Here is a 15,990-nt window from a genome sequence, read left to right as displayed (position 1 = left end):
GGGGTTAGTTAACAATACCTGAGATGGTCCTTTCCAGTGAGGTTGGAGGGCATCCTTGTGAAGGTGACATTTCCAGTAAACAAATCTCCAGGTGGGAGATTATGATGTTGAAGATCTTTGTCTCCTATGAGTGTGTTAGGGAAAGATTGCTCTATGAGGCTGGTATTATTTCCAAGGACCTTGATAAGATCTTTGCAATAGATTAGGAAATTTCCTTTCAGTAGGGTAGGCTCATACATCCCTTGGTCCATCCTCATAGGTGTTCTGGTAATGATTTCAAAGGGAGACAATTAGTGTTTACCATATGGAGTGGATCTTAGGTTAAATAATACCAAGGGAAGGGCTTTAGACCAAAGCAGACTGAAAGATTCAATAAGTTTTGTCAATTGGGTCTTTATTCCATTTGTGTTTGTCCTACAGTGCCAGAGTATTGAAATGTTGTAATATTGGCCAGATGTGGCAAATGGCCTGTAATATTTGTCCTGTGAAATGGCTCCCTCAGTCATTGTGAAGTTCTGAGGGTATTCCCCAGTTTGGAGTTATTTTCTCCAGTGATATTTACCATAGAGCTGAGGCCATAGCGCTATGACTAGGAAAGGCTTCTACACAGTGAGAAAACATACAAACCATTACAAAGCATAGTTGCATTCTTGAGATGGTGGCAGCTGGACAAAATCCAACTGCCATATTTCAAAGGACCCAGAGGGTAAGGGAAGATGTCCCTGTCATCAGAAGGTAAGGGTAACAGAGTAGCAGAGCTTAGAGAATGATAGTATGCAATAATGACATTTGGGGGAGACAGCAAGAGGGTTTCATAAAAGGTTAATATACTGGAAGACAGATGCCGAGTGTGATGAGTATGATAGTGGAGTTTGCAATGGGAGTTGCTTATTTTTGTGACATACGTTTTAAAATGGTGACTGATAACATTATATCAGGAAATACCCAGATTTCTAGGGATTTCACACAATTTTTGGAACAATGTATACCTATACAGATGTTATAGGAAGAAAGTATAGTATTATTTATTATTTGACAATGCTTCCCATGTGATTTAACATATCAAATAAGCCTAATAGGTCCTATGGAATTTTCCAGATCAAAAAGACCTCATTTAGAAGTTGATTTTGGGGAATTTGTAAAAAATACCAAAAGGTTTGGACACTTAACCCAATAGGATCACAGAAAATTATAAAACAATACTTAATTATCCATTTAACCAAAAGAATCTTCAGGGACAAATACAGAAGATTACACATAGCTACAAAAGCCTTAGCTGTTCTTCTTAGAGAAGATTCAGCTTTCCCAAGTAATCAAAGATGTGATAAAGACAAAACAGAATCTGTTTCTTAGGCAGATTACATTAGAAGTAAAGAAACTTTGTGTACAATCTGTTATGAAGAAAAGGCCAACAATTTGAGAAAATTTTGTCCTTTTAACAGAGAAAACCAAAATTTTGAACTAGTGTACTTTTGATATTGAAACAGAACTTTAAATAAATTCATTTTAATCTTGGCCAGCTTGATTACACATAAAATTCCTTTTCCAAGATTTCTTTCCTATAAACCTTTCCTATAAACCTCTGTGTCTATTTTAGTTTGTCTTGTTATTCTTTCTCTTTCTGAAATAACCAGCTTTAGGACAAAATCACTTTGATTTCCCTCAACAAAATGCATTTCCATTTCCCATACCTTCTTTTACCAAAAACACACGCCCTACTTTCCTTGCCTGCTTTTCATATACAGTCTTTTTCTTCCTTGTTGAATTTTAGTAGTTTTATTTTCACAAATACTAATTAGAATTTTTAACCCTTAGAATTCTTAATTCCTAGTAAAACCTAAGAAATAAACAATTGTGGACTGGAAAATTATAAATATGTTTCATCATTTCATAATTTCTAGAAGTATATTACCCTCATAGTAATTTTATTTTTTGGCATAAATTTGTTTATTAAATAGACCTAAATATTATATATTTTTGGTCTCTCTGTAAAAAATTTAAAAGCCAAAACTAAATAAACTTAGGTTTAGCAATCAATATCTCAGTATGTTATATTATTTGGAAATGATCTAGATGGGCAGTGAACATCTGTTATCTAGTTTAACTTAGCATAAAGTTTGATCTCATTTACATTTATTTAAATTGCTTGCTTTTAGCAATTATACTTGGATTAGAACATTAAACAGCTAATCATCATCTTAAATTGTTTCTTTTATTGACAGGTTTTGAAAGAGATAGCCTGAGATGTTATGATTAAGTAAACTCAGGTAGAAAAAGTTGTATATCTCCATTATATCTAATGCTGATAACTCTGAAGACATTCCTGTTTTTATTAAGCTAGCAAACTTAAACTAGCATTTTATTTTTTATTTTTTTACTCAAGTTTTTGTTTTGTTTTGAGAGGGAGAGAGAGAGTGCACACACGCATGAGCAGGGGGAGGGGCAAAGGGAGAGGGAAACAGAATCTTAAGCAGGCTCCATGCTCTGGGGCTTGATCTCATGACGTTGAGATCATGACCTGAGCCAAATTCAAGGGTTGGACACTCAACCGACTGAGCCACCCAGGTTCCCCTTTTTACTAAAGTTTCTTTTTTTTTTTTTAAGATTTATTTATTAGAGAGAGAGAGAATGGGGGGGGCAGAGGGAGAGGTAGAGAGAGAATCCTCAAGCAGACCCTACGCTGAGCACAGAGCCCACTGTGGGGCTCCATCCCAGACCCCGAGATCACGACCTGAGCCGAAACCAAGAGCCCAATGCTTAACTGACTGTACCACCCAGGCACCCTTACTAAGGTTTTTATTCAAATTCCAGTTAGTTAACCTATAGTATAATATTAGTTTCAGGTGTACAATATATTGATTTAACACTTTCATACAACATCCAGTGCTCATCACAAGTTCATTCCTTAATCCCTATCACCTATTTAACCCATCCCTCCATCCACCTCCTCTCTGGTAACCATCAATTTGTTCTCTACTAAACTAGCATTTATTTATCAAAGGCTATCTCAGATCATGTGAACTTGAAAAACACTTGGGTTAGTGTTTTTGTATTTCTGGGAATTTTTGGAATACTTAATATTTGTAAGCACTTCATTGTCTTTAAGCCAATTAAATAGAGCTCTTTTATAAATTAACTTTGGCAATGCCATCAGAGAGAAAATATCATATTACTGTAACATATAGATAGATATAGACAGAAACCTTATAGTGTCATTTTAAAATTCATGCCATGATTCAGGTACAAAACTCAAAAGAATAGCTGGATCCAAATTGTGTTCCGGCAGATGGACTAAGTTAAGGTTAACTGCTAAGATGACCAGAGTCTTTTACTAAGGATTTTTATTTGTGTGCTGTGAAGATCCTTTTAGAGCTCTCCCCAGAATTCTGGCAAGAAGATTGGAATGAGGAAATGGAGGAGGGTACAGAGGAAGTGAAGATGGTGCAGAGGGAAAGAGGAAGATGTCTCCAAAGGCAGGACCTTGGTGCAGGACGTCTGTTGCATGCCCAGAGACAAAGAAGGAAGAGGAAGGGAACAGATGAGGCAGAGGATGGGTCTTTTGAAAATTGTTTGTTTGCTTCAGTTAATTTAGAAATGGTATTTTGTAAAGAGGAGATTTTTAGAATCCTGCATATGTTCAAAAGCTCCCAGGTACCAACTGAAATAGACATCCCATTTGATTGTCTTTATAACCCTTTTCCAGTTGTGCCTGCAGGTAAACTAATTTTAGGATATCCAAAGTGCGCATTTTGGCCAAAGAAGTTTTAATCATCTTGGGTAATTTGATCCAATGGGGCAAAAATTCACAGCAAGAAGGGCTATATTCCTTAACATAAATACTGCGGGAGTTACAGTAGGGGACTGGTTATTAGAAGCTCCTTAGCAGAATTATTTCCCAGAATTGAGTACTTACCAAGAACCTGAAACCCAAATATTCCATTCAAAATGAGTGAAGATAGAATCCTCCCCTCAAAAATGCGTGAGGACAGGGGCGCCTGGGTGGCTTAGTTGGTTAAGCGGCTGTCTTCAGCTCAGGTCATGATCCCAGGGTCCTGGGATCGAGCCCCACATCGGGCTCCCTGCTCGGTGGAGAGCCTTCTTCTTCCTCTCCCTCTGCCTGCCTCTCTGCCTACTTGTACTCTCTCTCTATCTCTCTGTCAAATAAATAAATAAAATCTTAAAAAAAAAAAAAAATGCGTGAGGACAGAAGCCAGCAACAGAGGATACCCAAATAAAGGCCTGAACCTTGACCAAGGTGGAGGTTCAGGACCAAGAGGATTTATGATTGTGACTTGAAGCTACCAAGGCTATGTCAGACTGCAATGGACTCTTGGTACCTTATTCAAATCTGTGGCAGCACTAGAGACAGAGTTTAGGCACTTTGCATCCTACCAACTATGCCAAGTAATATTGATCAAGAAGAGGCTGTGAAACTAACAGAGCATTTATTTGGAGTCTTAGGGATTGCAACCCGGGAAACAGAGTCAACCAAAATGAAAAGTGTTTTGACTTGTCAGCAGGGAGTGCAGGCGTATAAAGACAAAAACCACAAAAACTTGTTCTGAAAGATAGTTTACATTGACTATCTAATACACAATTGGCTATTTAGCTAATAGATAGTTATATTATCTCTATTTCAGTCCAAAGTAGAAGGAGGGAGTTTGGGATGCAATTGACAAGGGTCAAAAGTTCCTTTTGTTCTGAGAATTGAACAGGAAGAGACCTGCATTGGTCCTACTTCCTCAGTGTCCTTTCAACTCTGAGTGATTTTCTTAGCAATGCTTACTTCATTTTGAATCTTTTTTCATAGCCCTTAAATAAAATTCTATTTTATTAATGAAAATTCCAGGTACTAAATATGCTGGTGAATTTTCTCTAAATTACTTAAATCAGTGCCCCAATTCTCTTTTTTTACTGGATACCTAAATGGTATTAAGCTGGACCACAAAATGACTGTAAATGCCAAACCTTAGTAGAATCACAGGTAAATAGAATCTTACAATTAGAAGAATCCTTAAAGATCCTTTTACAGATAAGGCAACTATAGTTTACAAGTTTAATTAATTTTACCAAAATCACTCAACCTGTTTATAGCAAAGTTGGAGTCAAAATCTGTGTTCTTGGCATCTATTGAGAAATGGTATAGGAATCTGTAGGGATTATCAGGGAAATTTCTGGCATTTAAATAAGGAACCCATATTACCAGAAAAAGGTGAAAAAGTTAGTAGGAGTGTGTAACCTATAGAACACTCAGACAGGAATCTGAGAAAATGCACACTGAAAGTTTAGCTTACTTGATCACTACTATCTGAACTGTAACAGGCAGATTCAGGTTACTTGGTTTAGGTATATAACAATACTTAAAGGGATCTGCTAATGCAGAACTTTGTGACAATTCAAAATAATATTTGAGAATGACTGAACTATATAATGTTGCTATAAACCCATATACATGTATAAGTGTATTTGTATATTTCTATAAATGTTAAATAAGAGGCTTTATATAATTTCATTGTCTTTTCACTAATGAACTAAGTAGTCTTTAACTGCTGTGACTCATAAAAAGTTTTGTTTTTATTTTGATCCTCTTTTCTGGGTGTTCCTTACTTTTGGTGCTGGGATACACTTTTCTCATATCAGGATCCTCAGAAATAAATTTGCCTTTGCTTATGTACTTGTTCAAGGCATGGTTTTTATTTATATACTTGCTCAAGACTGTGTGTAAATGCTAAGGCTTTTAAATATTTTTTAGTTGGTTTCAGGGGAAGGCTTTCCTTGTTTATGCCCAACCAAATATTTGCTGGGTTGGGCTGCTATACTCTATCTATTCTAAGGCATCATTTCATTGTTCCCTTTGGTAACTGCATTATCTGTACTTTGGCTGATATCTTCTGTGTAATATGTTTAATGTTCCTCAAAAAGATAATTATCATACCGTGCTGTCTATATTTATACAAGGTATTGTCAACTGAGAAAAGAGGCAGAACTGAAATAAAACAAGAGCATTTATTTGAGTTCTCAGAAATGCCATTTGGGGAGCAACGATTTGGTGCATTTTGGGGCACACAGTAACTCAAATTGTGTCCACTAGGGGACAAAAAGTCAAGAGTTTTTAAAGGCAAAAAGGGATGCTTGTATGCTTTACTTACAAAGAATTCTGTTTGGTGTTGACAGCAGAAAACTAATCTTGGCTACACATAATTGGTTGCTAAGGCTATCACTAAGAAACAGTCTGTTACTGTAGCAGGTTGCAGGTACTAGTAGAATCCTTGTTATATTGGTAGTTTGGCTCAGTTCAAAATTTCGTGATTACAACCAGTGAGGACTTGCAATAAGGCCCACATCCTAACGGCCACTGGCTCCATTTTAAAATACCATGACATAAGTAAATCGATTTTATTTCACTTTTCACAGTGTCCAAGTTCCTTTTTATAAAAAGAAACTTACAAATAAATGTAAAATTTAACCTTTGACAAATTCACATTTTATATAAGCTTTTTTAGGGCTTAGAAAATAGTATATTGGTATTTTTATAGAAATCCTCATTTTTTATTCACATATGTGAATTCACATTTTTAAAAGGAGATTATCACCAGGATTCTGTCACAAAATTATATATACTTTTACAGTATATAGGTATTTTAAAAGACATCCTGTGCTGTTAATTGGATAGAATTTTTCCATTCCTTCTTACATTTTGTTCAATTAGAAGGAATTAGAAAGACTTGATATGTTGTCAAAAATGTAAGGAAAGAACTCTGAATTCCATCATTTGAAGAAAGTTGGATTGTATAATTCACTTCATTTAAGTGATAAAATTTTGGTATTGGAAGAGACTTAAGAGCTCATTAATATCACTCCATTTTGTAGATGAGAATACTGAGTTAGGTGGTTTGCCCAAATTGACATAGTATGATGGCAGTATGATTGTCACTCAGATCTCCTCACTTTTAACTTAGTACGATTTCCACTATGACATGATGCTTTGCTCCTAGTAACTATTTTATAGCTCTATACAACTGATTTAAGTACGTCTCTTCAAGAAACTCCCTTTTATAACATTAGTTGAATAATTCATATAAAAATTCATTTTGTTCTATAGTTAGCTGTATAAATATTTTTCTGATAGCAAAAAATGTTATTTTGTGAATATACACTAGTTGAAAAATATTTTTAAACATTATAATAAAAAAAATCAAACACATATAAAGGTTCAGTTAATCCCTATGTCCCCATCATCCAGATTTGAAAGTCATTGAGATTTTGGCATATATGCTTCATCTCCTCTGGTTCTTGACTGATGTATTTTTAAAGTGAGTCCTAGGCAGCACATCATTGCTCACTTGTACAGTTTAATATATATTTCTAAATGATTATAGCATTTTCTTTCATAACCACAATGCCATTTATCACAATTAACAAATTTAACAATAACATAAAAATGTTTCAAACATTTATGGAAGCAAATGGTGCTTCTAGAGCGTGGTGGCTTTTTTTTTCACTCTTGCATAGCTGCAATTTAAGGGGGTTAATTCCAAAAGTAAATTAGGAAGTGAAGGAGAGATTCAAGGAATTCCTGAACAGCATGCATGTATTGTACACCTATGTAGTTGTAGAATTTATCCCTACAGTTTATCTGATACATCTTCATTTTATTCCTAAGCAAATTAGAGTCTCTATTTTTTAAGAGAAGCCCAAGTTTTAGGTGGAAAGTTTTAGGAGCAGAGAATGCTGATTTCAGATCTCAGAATATATCTCTTTATTCTGATAACTCATATACAATCTTTTTCACCTTTCATGAATGTCTTTTGATATTCTTTCCACCAGGAAGAACAACGAAAAATAGAAGAAGAGAAAGAAAAGAAAAAAGAGAATGACATGGTATTTAAAGCATGGTTGCAAAAGAAAAGAGAGCAGGTCCTAGAAATGAGGAGAATTCAGCGAGCAAAGCAAATCGAAGACATGAACAGTAGAGTAAGTGAAACTTCTCTATGAAAAATAAGTATACAGATATGAAAGCTGAATTTATTTACAGAAGTGAATGTGAATATCAGAATAAGAAACTATAGAAAAAGTAGAAAAAGTGGTCCAAGAATGACCCTTGCAAAAGATGCACCATAGAGATGACTTTACATTTAAATTCTAAGAAGCCTCGGGCGCCTGGGTGGCTCAGTTGGTTAAGCGACTGCCTTCGGCTCGGGTCATGATCCTGGAGTCCCGGGATCGAGTCCCGCATCGGGCTCCTTGCTCTGCGAGGAGTCTGCTTCTCTCTCTGACCCTCCCCCCCTCATGCTCTCTCTCTCTCTCTCAAATAAATAAATAAAATCTTTAAAAAAAAAAAAATTCTAAGAAGCCTCATGAAAATCAAATGATTACTATTGTATTCAAACTTTTGTAGCACAGAAAATGGAAAACTATCAATATGTTTTTTTAGGATAGTATAACTTTGATACTCAAAATAGGACAAAGATAGCACACACACATGCACACACACCCTACATGCACAAACCCTACAGAATGGTCTTACTTAAGAACAGACATATAGACAGATGGAGAAAAGATAAATACCATATGGTCTCACTCATATGTAGAATCTGAAAAAACAAAACAAATGAATAAACAAAAAGGAAAATCAGACCTATAAATACAGAGAACAAAGTGATGGTTGCCAGAAGGGCAGGGGAGTAGGGGGATGGGCAAAATGGGTGAAAGGGAGTGGGAGGTACATGGTTCCTGTTATGGAATGAATAAATCATGGGAATAAAAGGCATAGCATAGGGAATATATTCAATGGTATTATAATAGCGTTGTATGGTGATAGATGGTAGCTACACTTGTGGTGAGCTTAGAGATGGTGAATCACTGTTATACACCTGAAACTAATGTAACATTATTGTAAGTCAACTATACTCAAAAAAATTTTTTAAAAAAAGGAATAGATATATGTAAATCTTACATGAAAGCTAACAAATTAAAGATATCAATTATTTAATTTTTAAAAATGTGAAACAGAAAACCAAGGAGAAAGCAAAAAAGTAATCCATATCCCTACTATCTTTTCTAAAAAGCATATAAAGAAAAAATTGAAAATTTAATTCTATGCCCTATCCAGGCTCATCTTCCAGTGATAACCACTTTTTGCAGTGTGTTGCAAGTCTTCCAAGTCTTATTTATATTTACAATTTTACATGTAAAAAATCTATTATGCACTTTGCTCTTTTTTCCCACTTAATTCATCATGGATATATTTCTACATCATTACATTTAGATATTTCTTTTCAAATAGCTGCATAGTATGAGGTGCCTGTGCAGTTCTGTCAGTTAAGTGTCTGACTCTTGATTTTGGACATGGTCTCAAGGGTCATGATCTCAGGGTTGTGAGACTGATCCTCGCATCAGGCTCCTCACTCAGTGGGAGATTCTCTGTCTCCCTCTCCCTCTGCTCCCCCCACCCTGCTATCATGCTCTTTCTCTCTCAGTAAATAAATAAACAAATAAACAAATAAAATCTTTCAAAAACCCCAAATAACTGCATAGTATTCTGTTCAGAGATACCTTAATTTATTAAATCCTCAATTGTGGATATTTAGATTGGTTCCAGTATTGTTCTATTCATTAACAGTGCTGTAGTGAACATATTCATTCTGTAGGAGAGTTTCTTAAGAGTGGAATTTATGACTTATTGGATGTCCAGGGTGAAATTTTTGGTTAAATGTGCAAAAATTAACCTCCCAAAAGTTGTGTCTATTTACAGTCCCTTCAACAGTATGTAAGAGTGAATATTTACCACATCCCGACTAACACTGTATGTGATTTATCTTCTTAATTTTTCTTCAGATTAATAATATACATGAGTACCTATGAACATGTGTATATTCTGTGAATTTCCTGTTTGTAGTCTTCTTTTTTCTCAGTTTTATTTTTCTTCTTGCATTGCATATTAGAGATTATAATCCTTTGTTATTATATCTGTCATAAATACATTTTCCTAGACTGACAATATGATATTTTTTTTTACGTTGTTTACTATGCCATTTGTAGAAGTTTTTAGGTTTTAAAATCTTGGGACAGGCAGTACCTTTTGAGGCAAGACACAAAAGCCATAAACTAAAAGAGAAAATGTTGAGAAATTTGAGTGCAACTGTGTAGTCAAATAACAGTATACTATAACCAAGTAGGGCATATTTTAGGAAGGAAATTATGAATAAATAAAAACAAACCCATTAATATAATCCATCACATCAATAGGTAGATAAAAAGAGAATATATGGTTATCTTGAAAGATAGAGAATAGGTATTTTATTTTTACTATAATTTATTTTTTTAATTCCTAATAAAATATAAAAAACAGTATAATACTATCTTAGGAAATACTGTAGGTATACCCATTAAAGTTAGAAACAAGTAAGTCTCCCCTCTATATTAAATAACTTCATTCTGAGAGTTCTAACCAATTTATTAAGGTGAAAAGGAAACAAAGTATAAGTATTAACAGAGTGGATATTTACATTATAAACATAAAAAATTTATAGTTTTCCTATAGCAAAAACCTCATAGAAAAATATAAAAGGAGAAGGAATATAGGAATATATAAAATACTTTGAACTAAACAGGAATGTGTCTGATCTCTATGGAGAATACAATACAGCTTTGCAAAGGACAAAAAAAGATGACTTTGGTAAATGAAAACAAATATAATATTTCTGGATTGGTGGGATAAATATTATAAATATATGAGTTCTTTGGCAAATGGAAACAACCTATGATATTCCTGCATGGAATGACTAAATACTATAAAGGTTTGAGTTCCTCCAAGTTTATATTTAATGTAATTTCCATTAAAAGCTGGTGAGGATTTTTTAAGTAGGTGTCGTAATTGTTATTGTTACTATTAATATTTATATTTGTATTATTAAAGCAAAACTTTTGAATTTTCTGATTGAGAAAGTTGGGCAAAGGATATGAATAGAAAGTTCACATATGAATACATACAGATGGCCATAGTATATGAAAAAAAATACGAATCTGCTAGAATTAAAGAAATGCCAATTAAAAAATTGTGTCTATTAAATAAATATTTTTAACTGCTTCCTATGTGACAGATGCTGTTCCATGCATGAAAATGTACTCCTGATCAAACTAGGTTTAGTCTCTGTTTTATAGAACTCAGCTAGTAGGGTTTGAAAAACTATATATATATAAAATAAATTTGTAATTATAAATAGTGATGGGTGCAATGAAAATGAAAGGAGCTATGAGAGATCATAATGAGGGAAATAAATGTGTATGGGTCGTTCAGGAGAGATTTTTCTCGGTTGGTGAAAGTAGGAGGAAAAATTAGACCAAGACTGAGAGGAATTTGTTTCAGGTCAAGAGAACATGCATGAACGCCCTGAGACAGGAAATAACTTGGTAAGTGTGAGAAGATCTGGAGAGGGAGCAGAACTCCCATCATGTGGCATGTTAGATAGAGTCTATAATGATTTTGTCTTCAGTCCTGTTATGGAAAGCCACTATGATACGCCTTACTATGACTGAATGGATTGAAGGGGGCAAGAGTGGAGGCGGGGAGAGCAATTAGAAAGCAGATATAGTTGTATATGAGGTGAGAAATGATAGTGACTTGGGCTAGAATTGTAACAGGAGAGGGAGAGGGAAGCAGGGAGGGAGGGAGATGTGAGTAATTTAAGACATATTTTGAAATGTCGACTGAAGGAGTTTTGTAATTAATTAGATATGTGTGTGAGTGAGAATGAGATGTAAAGAGAATATACCAGGTTTCTCTTCGGAGCAACTTGGTGGATGGTGGTGCCACTCACTGGAGCAGTAGAGGATAATACACTGAGTGGGGGAAACTATTATTTCAGTTTTTCACTTGTAGAGTTTGAGGTACCTAGGAAGCATCCAGGTGAAGATGTTGAAAATTGACTGGAGAAATGTGTTTGATGGTTCATGTTGAGAATGAGATTAGTGACTTCAAAGACAAAGTAGTTTGTGGGATGTGGATGTGGCTCTAAGGACTGGGTGGCAAGTGCAGTGGAGAAAGTCCTAGAAGATGAGAAAATAAAAAATCTGTGAACTTATTCATATAGTTCTATTGCTTGGGATGAGGATGGAGAGGAACACTGAGCCACTGATACCAGAGATTGTTAAATTAATGGAGCCGAATCGAGTAAATATCAATTGAGTGTGGCTAGAGGAATACAATTCTGAAGAGTATGAAGGAGTGAAGACTATACTAACTTCTTCACCCGACCTGTGAGGTATCTGAAGTATAGCAGACAATGCAGTCTATTTGGGGAAAGGAAAACCGTGTCTTGGGGAAGAATCAGGATTGGGGTAAAAGAGGAGGCTTAAGGCCAGGTAGCTTGGGAGAATGGGGATGTTTGGGAGTTTTTGTATCATTGAATGGGAATTACAAGGAATAAATCAGAAAGGTTTTTGAGGGAGGCGGGGAGTTCGGGCTTGGGAGGGTAGAGCACAGCACATTGCTGCAATGTTGAAAAGTACTGGAGACGAGAGGAGCTTATGTGTCAGTGACCAAGAAAAACACAGCTGTGAGTGCACTGCTAATAGTTTCCCAGGGGCTGGTGGGGCCTCAGGTCTCATGGCATTCAGCCTAGCGTAATATTTTTATCGGGCATTTGTAAAAATAAATGTACACTTCAGTGTTCTATTGTGTTCTCTTTGGAGATTATAAACAAAAACTTTGAATTGTATTCTTTAAAAACATGAACCATACTGAACAGAATTTATTTCAAAACATTTTCATGTTAGAAGGCATCATGGTTATACATTTAAAATTTTTATTTTTTATTTTTTGCTTTATTTGAAGTCTGTCTCAAAAATTAACTTTAATGAGAAATTATATAAAAAATAAATAGTATTCTGAAGAACTTTTGTGAATTTTGTCTACTACCGAAGCTGAGCAATAGTATGATTTGACAATTGACTTGGCTTATTAATGCATTGTGATAAGTGTATTTTGCTAGTTATTTCTGTGGGACATTGTGTATCTGTATCATGTGAGTTGTAGTTTCTAGAAAATGTCTTCAGAATATATAAATTATGGAATGACCTAATTTACATTGGATTAAAAAAACTTTTTAAGTGATTGAATTTTTACTGCCATTTTAGGAGACCGTTAAAAATGTCTTTCCATCTTTGTTATGAACTTTGCTTCTCTTGGTCGGTGATATATATGTATATATATACATATATATATGTATATATATATATATGATATGTGTGTGCTAAATCTATAGACATACATATGCACACATGTATGCATATGGTCCGTTTATGTAGGTGAACTCTACATGGACACTTGCATACATTTTGTATTCTGCATTTGTTTTATTAATGTCAATGTGATAAGTTGCTTGATAGTGTGGTTTAAATCTTCTGTGTCCTTACTGTTTCCCCATTTGTTCTGTGAATTACTGGGAAATTGAGGTTAAGCCTTCCAACTATCACTGTGTATGGGTCTATTTTCTTTTTAGTTCTTTTGGGTTTTGCTTCATCTATTTTAAAGTATTATGTATATACATTTATGATTCTATGTCTTACTGATTAATGACATTTTCTCATTATGAAATGTCCCTCTTACCTTGAAGTCTACTTTGATGTTATTGAAGCCATACCAGCTTTCTTATACTTAACATTTGCATTATTATATCACATTTTATACTTTCAATTTATCTATCTTTAAAGAGTTACTTGTGCAAACAGCATATAGTTGGATCTTCCCAATCCAGAAATCTATTCCTTTCAACTGGAGTTTTTTTGTATTTAATTGTAATTATTGATATATATGGTAGGTTTTAAGTTTACTTCTTGATATTTGTTTTGTATTTGTTCCATTTCTTTTTAGTTCCATTAGTCAACTTTTTCTGTCTTCTTATGGATTAATCAAGTATTTAGAAAATATTCCCTTTTATTTTCTTATGTAAAAGCTTTCCATAAGCTTTTAGCTATGCCTCTTTGAATTATTTTTAAAATCATTGCTCTAGGGATTACAATTTTTCTCTCCTGAATGTATCAGAAATATATTTTTTGAAGGATTTATTTTTATTGGATATGGAATTTGGGGCTGACAGGTTTTTTTCTCAGCAGTTTAAAGATGGTGTTCTGTGATTTTCTGACACCCATTGTTTCTGGTTAGAAAGTCAGCTGTAATTGTTATCATTGCTTTCTTGTACATAATGTTCTTTTTTTCTGTGGCTGCTATAAACTTTGTCTGGCTTTGGATTTCAGCAGTTTATTATATGAATAATATATCATATTCTTTTCTTTGAATTTGCCTAAATGGGGCTTTGCTGAGCTTCTTGGTAGGTTGATGTTTGTACAGAATTTGGGAAATTTTTGCCATTATTTTTTTAAATTTTATTTTATTATGTTATGTTAGTCACCATACAGTACATCACCAGTTTTTGATGCAGTGATCCACGATTTACTGTTTTCGTACACCACCCAATGCTCCATGCAGTACGTGCCCTCCTTAATACCCATCACTAGGCTAATCCATCCCCCCACCCATCTCTCCTCTAAAACCCTCAGTTTGTTTCTCAGAGTCCATAGTCTCATGGTTCATCTCTCCTTCCGATTCCCCTCCTTCATTTTTCCCTTCCTTCTCCTAATGTCCTCCATGCTGTTCCTTATGTTCCACAAATAAGTAAAACCATATGATAATTGACTTTCTCTGCTTGACTTATTTCACTTAGCATAATCTCCTGCAGTCCCATTCATGTTGATGTAAAAGTTGGGTATTCATCCTTTCTGATGGCTAAGTAATATTCCATTGTATATATGGACCATATCTTCTTTATCCATACATCTGTTGAAGGACATCTAGGCTCTTTCCACAGTTTGGCTATTGTGGACATTGTTGCTATGAGCATTGGGGTGCATATGGCCCTTCTTTTCACTACATCTGTGTCTTTGGGGTAAATACCCAATAGTGCAATTGCTGGGTCAAAGGGTAGCTCTATTTTTAATTTTTTGAGGAACCTCCACACTGTTTTCCAAAGTGGCTGTACCAACTTGCATTCCCACCAACAGTGTAAGAGGGTTCCCCTTTCTCCACAACCTCTCCAACATTTATTGTTTCTTGCCTTGTCAATTTTTGCCATTCTAACTGGTGTAAGGTGGTATCTCAATGTGGTTTTGATTTGGATTTCCCTGACGCCAAGTGATGTTGAGCACTTTTTCATGTGTCTGTTGGCCATTTGTATGTCTTCTTTGGAGAAGTGTCTGTTCATGTCTTCTGCCCATATTTTGACTTGATTATTTGTGTTTTGGGTGTTGAGTTTGAGAAGTTCTTTATAGATCTTGGATACCAGCTCTTTATCTGTAGTGTCATTTTCAAATATCTTCTCCCATTCTGTGGGTTGCCTCTTTGTTTTGTTGACTGTTTCCTTTGCTGTGCAGAAGCTTTTTCTCTTGATGAAGTCCCAAAAGTTCATTTTTGCTTTTGTTTCACTTGCCTTTGGAGATGTATCTTGAAAGAAGTTGCTGTGGCCAATGTCAAAAAGGTTATTGTTTATGTTCTCCTCTAGGATTTGGATGGATTCCTGTCTCACACTGAGGTCTTTCATCCATTTTGAGTTTATCTTTGTATATGGTGTTAGAGGCTGGTCGAGTTTCATTCTTCTGTGTATAGCTGTCCAATTTTCCCAGCACCATTTATTGATGAGACTGTCTTTTTTCCATTGCATATTTTTTCCTGCTTTGTCGAAGATTATTTGACCATAGAGTTGAGGGTCCCTATCTGGGCTCTCTATTCTGTTCCATTGGTCTATATGTCTGTTTTTGTGCCAGTATCATGCTGTCTTGATGATCACTGCTTTGTAATATAGTTTGAAATCAGGCAACGTGATGCCCCCAGCTTTGTTTTTCTTTTTCAACATTTCCTTGGTGATTCGGGGTCTTTTCTGATTCCATACAAATTTTAAGATTGTTTTTTCCAGCACTTTGAAAAATGCCATTGGA

The 15,990-nt window shown here is 34.9% G+C and overlaps 1 protein-coding gene across 8 annotated transcripts in view; it reads left to right on the top strand.

Annotated features, from left to right (window-relative positions):
• Nucleotides 1-15,990, top strand: part of CCDC181 (coiled-coil domain containing 181) — a 41,857-nt gene that overhangs the window by 12,933 nt on the left and 12,934 nt on the right. For all 8 annotated transcript variants that reach the window (XM_032389359.1, XM_032389357.1, XM_032389364.1 and 5 more), the window contains one exon: nucleotides 7,828-7,974. In XM_032389359.1, coding sequence (XP_032245250.1) covers nucleotides 7,828-7,974 — 147 coding nt within the window. The remainder of the gene's footprint in view (nucleotides 1-7,827; nucleotides 7,975-15,990) is intronic.

The sequence above is a fragment of the Phoca vitulina genome, unplaced genomic scaffold, assembly GCF_004348235.1.
Source record: "Phoca vitulina isolate PV1807 unplaced genomic scaffold, GSC_HSeal_1.0 scaffold54, whole genome shotgun sequence".
NCBI lineage: Eukaryota > Metazoa > Chordata > Mammalia > Carnivora > Phocidae > Phoca > Phoca vitulina.
This window is presented reverse-complemented; position numbering and strand designations above follow the sequence as displayed.